The sequence below is a fragment of the Felis catus genome, chromosome E1 (genome assembly GCF_018350175.1).
Source record: "Felis catus isolate Fca126 chromosome E1, F.catus_Fca126_mat1.0, whole genome shotgun sequence".
NCBI classification, from domain to species: Eukaryota; Metazoa; Chordata; class Mammalia; order Carnivora; family Felidae; genus Felis; species Felis catus.
The window spans coordinates 44,818,773-44,835,497 of record NC_058381.1 but is presented as its reverse complement, the minus strand read 5'-3'; the positions used below and the strand labels follow the sequence as shown (position 1 = coordinate 44,835,497).

General features: G+C 36.1%; 1 protein-coding gene across 4 annotated transcripts in view; it reads left to right on the top strand.

Annotated features, from left to right (window-relative positions):
- The window catches only part of CDC27 (cell division cycle 27), a 69,268-nt gene that overhangs the window by 30,977 nt on the left and 21,566 nt on the right, over window positions 1-16,725 (top strand). For 3 of the 4 annotated variants that reach the window (XM_006940467.5, XM_003997032.6, XR_002149261.3), the window contains 8 exons: window positions 668-765; window positions 1,504-1,658; window positions 1,757-1,968; window positions 2,948-3,062; window positions 5,757-5,872; window positions 12,835-12,934; window positions 13,922-14,129; window positions 14,336-14,508. In XM_006940467.5, the coding sequence (XP_006940529.1) occupies window positions 668-765; window positions 1,504-1,658; window positions 1,757-1,968; window positions 2,948-3,062; window positions 5,757-5,872; window positions 12,835-12,934; window positions 13,922-14,129; window positions 14,336-14,508 (1,177 nt within the window). The remainder of the gene's footprint in view (window positions 1-667; window positions 766-1,503; window positions 1,659-1,756; window positions 1,969-2,947; window positions 3,063-5,756; window positions 5,873-12,834; window positions 12,935-13,921; window positions 14,130-14,335; window positions 14,509-16,725) is intronic. The other variant, XM_006940466.5, reaches the window with a different exon arrangement.

Here is a 16,725-nt window from a genome sequence, read left to right as displayed (position 1 = left end):
AGTACCATCTGATAATTTTTTCACCCCAATTCTTTAGAACATTTTTTTCCATTAAGAGCTACCACCTCGGGGTACCTGGCTGGCTCAGTTGGCAGAACGTGCAACTCTTGATCTCAGGGTTGTGAGTTCAAGCCCTCCTTTGGGTACAGAGATTACTTAAAAATAAAATCTTTAAAAAAAAATTTTTTTTTAAAGAGCTACCACCTCTACTTCATTAGAAAGCCTGATCATTTAAATATACTATATTTAAAGCATTTAAGTCACTTTCAAAATTACCATTGGGGTATTACATTAAAAATTAAGCATAAGACTGAAATATTTGGATATTGTCCATATCTCCTTAAGTAATTCTAGATTCTGACAGCAAATTAAAAGCAATTCTAGTACTCAAGAAGGCAATGATAATTGATTTTGCTAGCATTCCGTTCAGTTCATGTTCTGCTTGCTTTCACCAGACTTTTGACTCGAACTGCCCTAAATAATAGATTAGAGAGTGGTGAGAAGGGGAAATTAGTAATTTAGGGAATGTGTCAAGAAGAGTACTCTCAAAACTTGTATGTGTGTGTACAAATACACATATAGGAGTTACCTAATTTTTTGTACCAAAAAATTCTTTATGATGTTTTGGGTTGTGCAGCTTGTCTAATATATGTGTTTGTCTTTACAGCAAGACAGATCGGCTTGCCAAAGGATCAGAATGTTACCAAAAGAGCCTTAGTTTAAATCCTTTCCTCTGGTCCCCCTTTGAATCATTATGTGAAATAGGTAGGTTTGTAGAGGTGACTAGGGGAGGGTTCCCCGCTTCCTCTTCTTTTTTGTCTCAGCTCCTTAATTCTCGAAGAGTGATACAAATTATTCACAAGAAAAACATTTTTCAAAGCTAAAGGCTGTTAAGTTGAGAACAAGAAATAAGGTAATAGAATCATGTTTAAGGACTGATGTGGCCTTGTGTCCTCTAGAATGAGTTGTATTGTGAGTATAACACTAGGCAAAATAGCTTTCTGGATAAGGAAAGAAACTAGTAGAATTCCTGGAGCAGAAACTGTTATGTAAATAAGACCTGGACAATATGGGGGAAGAGTGTCTTAGTATGTGTGCTCTTAGAATGCATGAGGATCATTTTAAAACCTCGTGGACGTATCCATGGCCGTGCTTCTAACTTGACTGTGATGTCTGTTGGGTTTCAGTTCTGCACCATCACTCCTTACCTGGAGCAAAATGAGATCTAGTTGCTTTCTGCTTTAAAAAAGCACAGAAATCTGCATTTTCCTATGATTTGTTATATTTAAAATAGTGTTATTATAGTTTATTTCCTAAATTTACAGCTTTATGTGAAAATTTTTGTAATAAATTGATAGGTGGGCTTTGGGGAAGTAAATTTGATTAGCTGAAACAGGAGAACTTTAAAACTCTGGGTGAGGCCTTATTTCCACTGATATATGCATACTTAAAAAGATTAATTGTCATTTCCTCAGAGGCATACATTTTTTTTTCCCTTCATAGGTGAAAAGCCAGATCCTGACCAAACATTTAAATTAACATCTTTACAGAACTTTAGCAACTGTCTGCCCAGCTCTTGCACAACACTAGTATCTAATCATAGTTTATCTCATAGACAACCCGAGACCGTTCTTACAGAAACACCCCAGGACACAATTGTAAGTATAATCCTATCCTAGTGTTCAAATATTATGGAAAACAAAAAAGAATGAACTAAATGTATCATAAATGACATGGTGGAAATTTTCTGTTTCAGGAATTAAACAGACTGAATTTAGAATCTTCCAATTCAAAGTACTCCTTGAATACAGATTCCTCAGTGTCTTATATTGATTCAGCTGTAATTTCACCAGATACTGTCCCTCTTGGAACAGGAACTTCCATATTATCTAAACAGGTTCAAAATAAACCAAAAACTGGTCGAAGCTTATTAGGAGGACCAGCTGCTCTTAGTCCATTAACCCCAAGGTAAGACAAACAAAAAATACTTTAAAATGTACTATAATATTAAATGATTTGTAATAATTCATATTAGTAATATAAATTAATATGAACAGCAACTTCTAAATTTCTATGGAAATAGAAGCATTTAGTAAGTCAGTAATAGACCTATTCTGTTTTCAGAAAATGAAGTTAAAAATGTAATACCTGTGATAAAAATTTAATGTTAAATATTGGAAAATTTAAAACCCTTAAATATGCCTTCTTCAGCTAGTGTATGCGTTAAAAGATAACTGTCTTTTTGGCTGTGTGTCAGTGAATCGCAGTGAACCTTTTGGAATGTTGGAATGCTTATGATCTCATCAAAGCGGTAGCAGTGGTTACTGTTAAAGTACTGTTTTCCAAACCACAGAAGAATTGACATGTATCAATAGGAAGTATTTTGTCAAAATTATTAGACGTATATGTATATGTGTGTAAATATAGGAATCCAGCCCAGAGGATACATATCCAAAAGTATCAAAATTAAAAATGCTGTGCTAGAACTGATGCTAGGAATTGGGTCCCGGGGCCGGAGAGCTAACTAAAACAGCATGACCGTGACATTAACAGCTCACTGAATCCATGTGTGGATTCAGCATCTCTAGAGACACTCTCTCTGTAACAGTGTCGTTTAAATCCCATAAAGTCCAGGAATTTGAAATAATTTGGTCATTTGGATCTTCACTTTTACAAAGTTGTTCTTCTTTATTTCCAATAAATCTCCTGAGATCAGTAGTTGCTGCTCAATTTAGTTCCTTGTTTGATTTTTTTTCTTTTTTAATTTTAGTTATGGTGGGTGGAATAGTCTACATTCACAGCTTATTTTAAATCTGCCCCTCAGATCCTCACTGCCCCCAAGACTGATTTGCCATTCTCTTCCTTTTAGACCTTCTAATTTAAGTATACTGCTGCTTTATATATGCCTTGATGACTTTTTGACACCTTGATTTCAACCTCTTCTCAGTTTTGGGATTTTGCCATTAGAAACCCCAAGTCCTGGAGATGGATCCTATTTACAAAACTACACTAATACATCTTCTGTAATTGACGTGCCATCTACTGGAGCCCCTTCAAAAAAGGTATTTTCCGTGTAAAGTAGTTTTGATGCTGATGAAAGAAATTTGTTTAAAATTCTAGTCTGTTAAAGGCAATCTCAGAGAGAATCTAACTGTATAAGTTTACTGTTGCCTTAGAGTTGTTGACCTAAATGTGAAAGAAGGTCATCACTGTCATAGGCTGCTGGTTATAGCAGGAGATACAAAGCTGATTGGTCTTTGACTGTGTAAGATCATAACTCACAAGAACAGTGTATTTCGGCATGTAGGTAAATAGAGACTCAGATTTGTACTTTTCATTTCCCCATTTTTAAACAAAAATAAAAAGGTTTCTATCCTTTGAATATAAATAACAGAAACTATACTTGCCATTGTTTTACTTGTCCCCACCACTGTATTTGTCTTTTAATTGTACTATTATTAACATGAAAAAAATTGACTTGTATAAAGCCAGCTGTTTCTGAAAATAAAGTTTTTATGGTGGATTCTCTTGGATGTATAGTAAATTTATAGTAAATGTATAGTAAAATGAAAAATACTTGATAGTATCCTTAACCTCATAGTAAATACTACAAGTTTTGAGACTTTTTATTTTTTTTTAATTTTTTTTTTTCAACGTTTATTTATTTTTGGGACAGAGAGAGACAGAGCATGAACAGGGGAGGGGCAGAGAGAGAGGGAGACACAGAATCGGAAACAGGCTCCAGGCTCTGAGCCATCAGCCCAGAGCCTGACGCGGGGCTCGAACTCACGGACCGCGAGATTGTGACCTGGCTGAAGTCGGACGCTTAACCGACTGTGCCACCCAGGCGCCCCATTTTGAGACTTTTTAAATAATGTTCTCTTATATAGATCTATGGCAGTAGAGGTCAAAGTGCCATTTGTTACAAACATCTATGGTACAGGGTTACCTTCTGTGAGAATTAAATTAGGTTATGTATTTAAAATGCCTATTGCTATGCTCAATAGATGTTTAAGAAATGGAGCTAAATAAGTTATACTAGTGTGTGATTGATACAGCCCCTTTACCCTCCTAGGGACATGTTTATTCTTGTTCTTTTGCTCCAAATATTCCTTAGAGTCTGTAAAGTTTTGTTTCTATAATAGTTCCTTAATGAGTAATAATAGAAACTCCAAAAATAGTAAAAAAAAAAAAAAAGGGGGGCTGCAAAGTACTTAATGTGTTGGATTACTTTAAATCTCATTTTTAAGAGTTGACAACTACCCGCCATTGCATCGCTATAGGAGTGAAGTATAATTGTGGAAATTAGTTTATTATAATTACAAGGAGGCATAGTAGGATGGTAATTAGCATATTGGGTGAAGTAGGCCAAAACCATTAAGGACAGTTAGTGATGGGTAGGCGATTTCATTGCCCAAACGATAAAGCCACCTGCTGTCTTACCCTCTTCTGCCCTTGCTCTTACAAGACATTCCTAGGAAAGCTGTACCTGCAGGTCTGCACGTAGTATCAACTAAAAATATCAAACTGAATATTGTATGCAGTACATAGTACACCTTTGTTAAGTAAGGAAGGTCCAGAGTTGACTGTTTTGTCCCTTGGGTGAATGTAGAGTTCCCAACTTGGGGAAGGAAGAGGAGGAAGGATTGTAAAGTTTTATTTTGAGGCAGGGGTAGAGGAGATGAAAATATTTACTGGATAGTTAGTCATAGAGGAAAGAATATGGCCTGGTGATGGAAATAGTAGTTAAAGCTATTAAAATAGCCAGGCTCTCCTAGGAAAAGAGAGTAGAGAAGGAACACAGCATACTTAATTAAAAACAGTGGAAAGCAGAGGGCAGCAAATGAAGTGATAGGACAAATAATCAAGACACCATACTATTTTGGAAGTTATACAGTCTCAAAAAGGAGGGCATGATCAGTGATGTTGAATACAGGAAAGGCCAAAAATAAGGCTTTCCTATCTGGTGAGAAAGTTATTAGTTATTAGTTATAATGTACACTTTGAGAATTATGTCCAGTGCCTATCAAGGTAATAGTAAATTTGGAAGGAAATTATCTGGTAGTAAAAAAAAATTAAAAATATCCACTGATGCAACAGTCACAGAGCATTTTATAAAGAAGCCAAGTGTTGAAAATTAATAGAAGAAAGGTGATAAATTAGAGACAGAAGAGGCAAGCAAGTTTTTTTCCTCCTCCATGGGAATAGAGACCAATTAATGAAAAATTAAACACACCAGGAAGAAATGTTAATTCTAAGAGCAATATACTTAGAACGTGGGAAATAATGAGATGATTTTTTTTTTTAATTTATTCCTTTGGACTACTGTGGAATGTTTTTACTAAGTGTCAAAGAAGGATTATAAAACCTTCCCTGTATTGTTATTTTTTATGTTCATAAATCTTAAGAGTAGTAGCTGTCTTAAAATTCTTGTTAACACTTAGCTCCACCTAGAGAACATGTAATAATTGGCTTTTTAGGAATTTTTTCAGGAAGTTTGAGCCTTTCTTTAAAAACTAAAGTGAAAAATGAAAAGATAGAATAAAGAAAAATATTGATGTTAAGGTGAGGAAATAGTTTGATGTTAATCCTACTATATTAATTGACATTAATTTGTGACATCAATTTGTGTTTTCAGATGACAGTATGTATTATGAAATCTTGCACTGGGAAAATGTAGATGGGAGCATCGTGGTGTCTTTTATCATTCAGTGCAATTTATAATTCACAAACCTTAGACTTTTTGTGTTTTACAGTCTGTTGCCAGAATCGGCCAAACTGGAACAAAGTCTGTCTTCTCACAGAGCGGAAATAGTCGAGAGGTAACTCCAATTCTTGTTGCACAAACACAAAGTTCTGGCCCACAAACAAGGTATTTATTGTGGTGTCATTATTTGATATTATTTGGCTTTTCTTGCTATAAAACATGACTTTATTCCCTTTAGGCAGGTTTTGACCCTCCCTGAGATTCTAGAATGACTCTTACAAGTTTTGAATATGTCATACTAGAAATTTCTAGGGGCACCTGGCTGGCTCAGTCGGTAGAGCATTAGACTCTTGATCTTGGGGTTGTAAGTTCAAGCCCCACATTGGGTGTAAAGCTTACTTAAAAATAAGATCTTTAAAAAGAGGAAGGAAGGAAGGAAGAAAAAAGTTTCAAACTTACTGAAAAGACTAGTATAATTTTTAATTGAGTATTTTTTTTAAAGGCTTATTTTTTTATAGAGAGTGAAAGAGTGCACGGGAGAGGCAGAAAGAGAAGTGGGGACAGAGGATCTGAGGCAGGCTCTGCGCAGTCAGCAATGAGCCCATTGTGAGGCTCGAACTCATGAACCGCAAGATCAAGACCCCAGCAGAAGTCCAATGCTCAACCGACTGAGCCACCAAGGTGCCCCTAGTTGATATTCTGAACACTCCTCCAAAATAATTTTCTTCTTATTATATGACCTTCGTTGGTCAAGTACAATAGATTTCATTCTCCTCTTCCCCTATTATGCACTTCTGTATACAGATCATCTTTTGGTAAACTTTTAAATAATGAATCCATTTCCACACAGAAATGGTGTTAAATAGGATTTCTTTTCCTGTTCAAGCACTCAAAAATAAATCATAGCTAGTGTTTTAAATTTTTTTTTTCTTTTTCAACGTTTTTATTTATTTTTGGGACAGAGAGAGACAGAGCATGAACGGGGGAGGGGCAGAGAAAGAGGGAGACACAGAATTGGAAACAGGCTCCAGGCTCTGAGCCATCAGCCCAGAGCCTGACGCGGGGCTCGAACTCACAGACTGCGAGATCGTGACCTGGCTGAAGTCGGACACTTAACCGACTGCGCCACCCAGGCGCCCCAATCATAGCTAGTGTTTTAAAAGAATACGACTCTGTCTTCTAAAATAGTGAATGTATACTATAAGACTTAAAACAGACACTCACGTGCATATACCTTGACTATATAAAAGGCCTCAGTCTTTCTGAAATGCCAGGATGGTAATCTTATCATGAGAGCCAACTCACAGACAGATGACAGTGATTGCCTGGGCTCGATTATGAGAAGGAGCCTGAGGCCTCCTGCAGAACAACATGATAGAGACTGAGTAAATGCTAATCCTAAAGAATATGGAAACGTAATTTACTGAATAATACATTTCACTTCAAGCTAAACAAATACACTAACTTTAATAAGCAACTATTAATGATTTTGTATGAGTTTTGGGGTTTGTTTGTTTTTTTTTTTTGTATTATTGATTCCATTTTGTCTCATTTATTGCCTGTATTAGTTTCCTACAGCTGCCATAACAGAGTATTGCAAACTGGGTCACTTAAGACTACAGAAATGCATTCACTCACGGTCATGGAAGCTATAATCCAAAGTCACGGTGCTCACAGGGCCATACTTCCTCCGAAGCCTTCAAGGGAAGATCCTTTCTTATATTGTCCAGCTTCTGGTAGCCTCAGGCATTCCTTAGTTTGTGGGGGCATAACCCAGTATCTGCCTCTGTCTTTACATGGCCATCTTCCCTGTGTGTCTTTGTATCCAAATTTCCCTCTTCTTATAAGGGCATCAGTCATACTGAATTAGAGCTCACCCTAATGGCCTCATCTTAACTTGATTACATCTACAAGGACCCTACATCCAAATAAGTCACATTCACAGGTACTGGGGATTAGGGCTTCAACATATTCTTTGGGAAAACAGTTCAACCCATAACATTGTCTTATTAACAATTACTCTTTATTTTGTCTTTTTAGAGGCTGTTTTAGTGTTTAGAGTATACACTTTAACTTAAAGTCTATTTTCAAGTAATGTTGTACCACTTCATATACATCATATACCTTATAACAGTATGTCTTCATGCTCCTCTTCACATCTTTATACTATTGTTGGCATATATTTTGCTTCTACATGTGTATAAACTCCACAGTGCATTGTTGTGGTTTCTCCCTTAAACAGTTATCTTCTATAGAAATTTTTTTAAATAAGAAAAATCTATTTTATATTTACCCACATATTTACTATTTCTGGTCCTCTTTCTGTAGGTCCAAACTTCAATTTGGTATTCTTTTCCTTCATCTTGAAAGACTAAAATTTCTTATAGTCCAAGTCTGCCAGTAATGAATTTTTCAGCTTTTGTACGTCTAGAAAAAAATTTTTACTTTACCTTTGTTTTTATTTTTGAAATAAATTTTCACTGGATATAGAATTCTCGTTTGCAGTTTTTTCTTTAAAGATGTTCTGCTGACTTCTAGCTTGTGTTGTTTCTGACAAGTCTGCTCTCATTCTCATTTTTGTTCCTCTATATGTAATCTATCTCTTTTTTTCTGTTTTATGATTTTCTTTTTATCACTGATTTTTAAGTCATTTGGTTGTGATGTGCTCTAGCGTAGTTTTCTTCTTTCTTGGCCAGAGATCGAGAGCTCCTTGGATCTATGAGTTCATAGTTTTTATCAAATTTAGCTAATTTTTGGCCATTATTTCTTCTAATATTTTTTCTGGTCATGTCCCCCTCTCTCCTTCTAGGACACCAAATGTATGTGTATTAGACTGTTAAGTTGTCCCCACAGCTCAGTTTTGTGTTCATTTTCATTTCTAGTCTTTTTCCTCTGTTTCATTTTGGATAGTGGTTATTGCTGTGTCTTCAACTTACCGATGTTTTCTTCTGCAACATCTGGTCTGCTGTTAATCCCATCCAGTATGTATAGATATTTTTAATCTCAGATGTCCTGTTTTTCATCTCCAGAAGTTTGATTTGCTTCCCTCCTTTAGCATGCCTATGCTTTCTTCTACCTTTTTGAGCATATGGAATATGTCTATAATAGCTTTTTTAATGATTTTTGTCTACTATTTTACCTATGTTATTTCTGGGTCTGTTTTTTATTGATTTTTTTTTTCTCTGTTCAATATAAGTTATATTTTCCTGCGTCTTTGTATGCCTAGTTTTTTTTTTAACTGGAAATTTTACATTGTTGAGTGCTAGACTACTTTATTTTCTCTTAAGTACTTCTGTTTTGTTCTGCGATGTAGTTACTTGTTAACAGTTTGTTCCTTTAGGTCTTGATTTTTAAGTTTTGTTAGGTACGACAAGAGTGGCCTTGAGTCTGGACTAATTATGCTTCGCTATTGAGTCAGTATCCTTTGAGTATCTACTCAATGACCTGTTGAGTGTGAGGTTTCTTAATTCTAGCTATTGAAAATATGGGCTACTCCAAGCCCAGGGTGAGCTCCAAGAATGGTTCTGCCAGCTCCTTTCCAGTAGTTCTTTCTCTAGATTCAGGTAGTTTTCCTCACTGTAATACTGTAGTAAGTTCTGGTACTAATCACCCAGACTTACTTAGTATAGACTCTGCAGGCTAATAAGATCATAGTCCCAACAAGACTTACCAAACCTCATTGACTTGCCTGCTGCAAATTCAGGGGCTTCCTGGGTCACCTTCACTTCTGACCAACTAGCTACAAATTTGAGGGTTCTCGTTACTCTCTCAGGCTTAGTAATTTGCTAGAACAATTCACAGAATTTAGGAAAGTTCTCTACTTACAGCTTGATCATAAAGGGTACCAGTCAGGACCAGACAAATAAGACTGAGGTCTGGGAGGGTCCTGAACACAGTGCTTCTCTGTCCTTTCCCTTGTGGAATCAAGATATGTCCCCTCACCAGCACATCAGTGTGTTTGCCAACCTGGAAGTTACACTGAGTTTTGATAGTTTTTATTGGGGTTCATCACATAGGCATGATAGATTGTATCATTGGCCATGTGATTTAACTTAATCCCTAGCCACCCTCCCCTTCCTAGAGACCAGGCTGTTAACACTTAGCTCAAAGCTTTAACCCTGTAACCAGTGGTTGGTCTTTTCAGCATGGGCAGCTCAGTATCCCAAAACTGTCTAGGGCCCCATCACGAGTCATTTCATTAGCATAAATTCAGGGACCCACCATAAATAACAGACACTCCTATCACTTGGGAAATTTAAAGAATTTAGAAGCTTCTTCTCAAGAATCCAAGACAAACACCAAATGAATTCTTTATTATAACATACCTTATTATAACACACAGTTGCACTACTCAGTTTTCAGCTGAGGATTCTAGGAAAACTTCCTGCAGATCTTTGAAGCTCTCCCTCTTTGTAGCTCTCCTCTTTCTAGTACTCTGCCCTGCATATTCTAGTTGCCTTCACTACCCAGAAGTCTCAGCATTTTCTTCTCTGCACAGGGAGACCCTGAGTTCTATTTGTGTTCCCTTTCCCAGCACCATGTTCTCAGGACTCTTCCTCAGGCATATGTGCTTGCTGTCCAGTGTCTGAAAAACATTGTTTCATATCTTTTGTTTGGTGTTATAGTTGTTTAAGATGGGAGAGTAAATCTGCTCCATAGGGTTTCATTACCATTGGCGGTGGAAGTCTGTTTTTTTTAGGAAGTTGTTTTTTTAGAAATGATTAGAATAGCCTAGTTCTCTTAGCTAAATTGCCCCAAAATTTTACATATCATTTTCTCTATATTAACCTATAAAAATCATTTTTATAATCTTTCCAAGGCATCTTTTTATAACTAGTAGGATATTTCAGATTTTATTACAGAGCCATAAAAAGATACTATTTACAAAAGCTTTTTTAAAAATGTTTAATATAAGTGGTACATAATGACATAGGTAATAAGTGATAGAACTTGATCTCAAACCTCAACAGTCTTGATTCTAGAGCACATTCTTTTCCTTCTCAAACTCCTAGTTAAACAGATGCAAGTTATAAAGAAATATGTATATTTCACATGCTGTGACCAATGTTTCAAAACTCACACAGTATCCTGCTTCATTTTTCTGATGCCTGTCAGACTTTGAACATTGTTTTCTTTTGTCAGATTGCCCTTTGGAGCTAACAGAACCCTAATGAAAATTATAATAGAGGAAGAGTTTGTCTTCTTCAGACTCCTAGCCCCAGAATCCTCTTACTATTATTTTTACTTCTACCCCCACAAGAGTTATGTTATACAACTTTTTGTGGCATTTAAGAAGTCTCAGCATTTTTCTCAGCATTGTCCTCCCTATAAACTGCTCCATGGATCAAACTATGCCCTCCCACTTCTCAGACAAACTCTTCTATAGTTAGGTAATAGTATTGACAACATATAATTCACATTTGTAATGTAAATGACACATAGTTGTTCAAATAAAGAATATTGTACTTTTAAAAATGGATTGGTTTCTGGAAAAGACAGAACTATGGAGACAATAAAAAGATCAGTAGTTGCCAGGAGTTGGAGAGGGAGGGAAGAAGAGGCAGACCCCAGAGGTTAGGGCAATGAAAATATTCTGTATGATAGATACCATGATGGATACATGTCATTATACCTTTGTGCATACCTATAGAATGAACAAAACCAGGAGTGAACTCTGATAAACTATGGACTTTATAGAATGTCAGTGTAGGCTCATCACCTGTAACAAATGTAGCAGTCTGGTGGGGGGTATTGATAGTGGGGGAGACTATGCATGTGTGGGGACTTGGGAGTATATGGCAGCTCTCTCTGTACCTCCCCCTCACTTTTGCTGTGAACCTTTTTTGTTGTTGTTATTAGTTTATTTATTTATTTTGAGAGAGAGAGTGTGTGAGCAGGGAAGAGTCAGAAAGAGGGAGAGACAGAATTCCAAGCAGGCTCCACACTGACAGCACAAGCCTGATACAGGGCTCAAACTCACAAACCGTGAGATCGTGACCTGAGCCAAGTCAAGAGTCCAATGCTTAACCAGCTGAGCTACCCAGGAGCCCCTGCTATCACTTTAAACTGCTCTAAAAAAATAATCTTAATTAAAAGAAATTATCATAAAATAAAATTAATTCATCAACCTAAATGACATCCTTTGCTGAAATCCCTACATTGAGATTCTGTCTTTTGAAAGGGTTAAGGACCACGTGGGCTTTCTTTACTCACTGGTCAATATCTCTTTTATTCTCCAAAGCCTCTTTGACTCAAATCCAGGTAACTTAGTGGTATTTCCCATAAATTGTAAACCATTAAGCCCGTAGACTTACCCACTCTCAGATAACTCCAGGTTTTAAGTTTGCTCACGTTTTTTTTTGAGAGCGCGAATGCACATGTTGGGGAGGGACAGAGGGAGAGAGAGAGGAGGAGAGGATCTTAAGCAGGCTCCACGCCAGCGTGAGCCCAGCCAGTGTGGAACCCAGCTCAGGGCTTGATCCCACAACTGTGAGATCACAACCTGAGCCGAAATCGGGAGTTGGATGCTCAACAGCTGAACCACTCAGGCGCCCCTAAGGTTGCTTACTTTTGAAGAATAGAATCCTTGTATCTTAGGGTTTGCCTTTAAAGTAAAAAAAAAAAAAAAAAAGTGCCCAAGCAATTGTTAGATTCCTTTGTTCTAAACAAAATAAACCTTGATGTGGTTGTTTGAATTTATAGGGAAATAATTTCTCAGGTATCAGTTGTTACAATGGTATTTATTTATTGGCAGATATCCCACATGTAGACCGTCCCTGTCCAACTATCTTTTTTCTCTAGCTTGGTATAGTTGCAAATGAAGGCTAGAAAGAATTAGTTTATAGATGTGTTTATCATTTATTGACCCAGAATTTTTATGTGGATTGTTTTAAGTTCAAATTAGCAGTTTCAGATAGAGTGAAGACTGGTCCTATAATCGTCATCATTTTATGGTAACACAGTTTTTAAATCCTGAGTTTTCATAGAGGGATGACAGACTGACCAAACTCACCAAACTACAGCGCAAACATGAATGAATATTTTGTAATGCATCTGAATCGAATCCATAGTTAATGGTCATAGCTGGGTTTTTTTTTTAATGTCTACTTGTCATCATTTTTTTTTAGTACAACACCTCAGGTATTGAGCCCCACTATCACATCTCCCCCAAACGCACTGCCTCGAAGAAGTTCGCGACTCTTTACTAGTGACAGCTCTACAACCAAGGTAATTTAAAGATTTCTGTATGTCACATTTCCTTAACATGTCCCTCTCTTAAATTTCAGTTCATTGATGACTCCATCTCTAATGAATAAATTCAGAGACTATTTAAAATGTTTTAATATTTTTTTGATTGGGAAAGCTGTCTATAACATTTGTAAATTTTCTTGGTCCTTCAATAAATATTATAAAACATTGTTCTAAAGACAAAATTATTGTGATGGGAAGCAGATCAGTGGTTTTTAGGAGTTAGGACTTGTGGGACAATCAATGTGACTACGGGGTATAACCCAAAGGATTTCTTTGTGTAATGGTTGGACAGTCCTGTATCCTTACTGTCGTGGTTGATTACACAAATCATACATATGACAAAATTTCATAGACTTATCACACCAAAAAGAAAGAAAAAAGAAGTACATGATTTCATCATGTAAAAACTGATGAAATCCAAGTAAGAACATAGTTTAGTTGATAGTATTAAACCAATTCCAGTCTTCTGGATTTGATGGTGTGCTATGGTTATGTCAGATACTATAACACATGTCCTTTGTTTTTTCTGCACAATTGGAGGGCCTCATTATGCCCTTGGTAAGTTTTCTTGGTCCATCAACAAATATGGACAATTTTTAACTCTGACATGAACAAATCAACAATTTTATGACTTATTAGCTATAATACTCTGAGACAATTAGGTAGTATTGCATTCATTTATTTTCTTATTTTTAAGTAATAAATGAAACTGATACACTTTCAGAAAAGAGCAACACTTAATGCAGATTTACCTTACATACTAATATATTAATACAATTTATTTTCAGAATTGCTGCATTTAAAGTTAAATGACTTTGAAAATTTTTGATTTATAAATCTTTTCTGAGAAAAATATAGACCATTCAAGACTGAACATTTATTTTGTGTCTACTACTTGAGAAAGGATTGGGAAATCTAAAATACATGAGTTTAATAAGTGTGGAATTTTCCTCTTTTTTACAGGAGAATAGCAAAAAGTTAAAAATGAAGTTTCCACCTAAAATCCCAAACAGAAAAACTAAAAGTAAAACTAACAAAGGAGGAATAACTCAACCTAACTTAAATGATAGCCTGGAAATTACAAAATTGGACTCTTCCATCATTTCAGAAGGGAAAATCTCCACAATCACACCTCAGATCCAGGCATTTAATCTGCAGAAAGCAGCAGCAGGTCTGTGTCAGTGCTTAATGTTTGCTTTGTATTTTATTTTATTCACTTATTTTAAGTAATTTTTTTTTATGTTCATTAAAGTACCTTCCATTTTTTCCAGATAGAGGTTGGGATTTTTAATAAATTATTTTGTATTTAGCCTTTCTAGCAAACCAAACTATTTTACTGTGTTTTTCTCCTTTGTTTACTATATTGTTTTCTCCTAGAAGGTTTGATGAGCCTTCTTCGTGAAATGGGGAAAGGTTATTTAGCTCTGTGCTCGTACAACTGCAGAGAAGCTATATATATCTTGAGCCACCTACCTTCTCACCACTACAATACTGGTTGGGTACTGTGCCAAATTGGAAGGGCCTATTTTGAACTTTCAGAGTACATGCAGGTAAGAGATAATTTAAATTTCATTAAGATGCCTATGTTTGAGACAGCTAGACCTAAAAGGTCAATATTTATTATGTAATGTCTTTATTTTCTGAGCATTTGTAATGTATAAATAGTCAAACTTTTTCTTGTGTTTAAGGAGTAATTTAAATTTGGGGGCATTGCTTGAAATAGATTTGTAGAGGGGAGCCTGGGTGGCTCAGTTGGTTAAGTGTCTGACTTCAGCTCGGGTCATGATCTCACTGCTCTTGTGTTCAAGCCCTACAATGAGCTCTGTGCTCAGAGCCTGGAGCCTGGTTTGGGTTCTGTCTCCATCTCTCTGCCCCTCCCCTGCTCATTCATTCCCTCTCTCTCTCTCTCTCTCTCTCTCTCTCTCTCTCTCTCTGTCTCTCTCTCTGTCTCTCTCAAAAATAAAGTAAACAAAAAAAGAAGTAGAGAGTCCAAGTCATCCATATATTCTTATGTGGATATTTGTACATACTCAGTTGGATCTGAAAATCTATATTACCATGTAACAGATGTTTATAATCAAACTTTTTTCTACTATATGCAGAGTTCCTCCTGGGATGAATTTTTGGCATTTAATATATTTAATAAACTTGAAAAGTGCTATGAAGAAAATTTTGTATAATCAAGGACACAATGTCCTTCACAAGACTTTTACCCTTTTAATTATATTCATTGCTTAAGTTAATCTGTTTATACCAGAAAAGGAGAGTATTAATATCAAGCCAAAGAAAATTCTAATTTCCAATTTAAATTTTCCCCCTAGTTCATCTTCTGAGCATTTTCTCTCCTCACCCCTAAGCTTAAAAAAATAAAAAAACAACTTTAAGAAACCTATATATTAATTAAAATTTCTCTAATACAAATTATTTAAAGTTTATAATAAAGTTACTTTTGCTCTCTTTCAATTCTATTTATTCAGTGCGTGTTATGTCTTAGCCTCTTCTAGACTCTAATATAGCTAGACAAATAATTGTTTGCCTTTATAGAGCATGCATTCTAGTAAGAGAGACAGGTTGTAAGCCAATAAATCTGTAAGGATGGTAGCACTAGGTCAGAGGAAGTAAAAAATGAGGCATGGTAAGATCGCAGGGCAATAACGTATGGTGGTATTTTCTAAAAAGTATGCTTAGAGAGAGGTCACTCCTCCCGTCATGAACCATGCAAAGACCTGAGGGTGAAGTGTTTGTTCTTCCAGGTAGAGGATAAATGCAGAAGATACCACCTCGAGTATTTTTGCGTGGTAAAGAGAAAAGTGTTGTTGTAGACACATAGCCTTATTCATTGCTAGAAGTTCCATGTTCGGGTAATGGCCCTTTACTGGTTCTTAAGAACTGTGTTTGGCAAGCCCTTTTCAAAATTATTTCTGATTTATTGTTTCACAGGTACTTTAAAATACATAATTTTTATTGTTTCCCTCTAACTATAGAGCAGTGACACAGATACTTAACAGAAGCCTTTGTTTCAACTTAATTTCATGAGTTTGGTTTTTTGGTTGGTCAGTTGGTTTGTTTTTGGTCTACGCCACACTTTTCAGAGGAAGCAATAGATCCTGAAAAATTTTAAACCAAGAGATTTGCAGAACCCATATTTGACTTGTGGTTAAGTACATCTTCTTAGAACCAATGCCGATTTGAAAAACTTACCTGTATAACTTTTAAGGGATTTCAGGGAAGTTACAAATCATTAAGCTAATTATACATAATATGGCCATTTCTTGGAGTTCCTAGTTTCATAAATCCAATTTTCTTATTTTCTGCCATCTTCATTTCATTAAGAACAGTCCTAATCTTTTTTATTCTTTGTTTTAAATTTTTTAAAACATTTTTATTTATTTTTGAGAGAGAGAGAGAGAGACAGAGCGTGAGCGGGGGAGGGGCAGAGAGAGAGGGAGACGCAGAATCTGAAGCAGGATCCAGGCTCTGAGCTGTCAGAGCCTGATGCGGGGCTCAAACTCACAAACCATGAGATCATGACCTGAGCCAAAGTCTGTGCTCAGCCCACTGAGCCACCTAGGTGCCCCAATATTTTTTATTCTAAACCAAACTTGACTTTCAGAATTTTGAACTTTTGAATCAATAAACTAGGGAACCACTAATTCGTTTGGTATAACCCAAAGCTTCAAGGTGAGAGAAACAATTCTAAGGGCTGTGAGTGTAGGGAGGAAAAAATTAGCAGAGGAGGGACCCTAAAGTCAGGAGAGGTCTGCAAA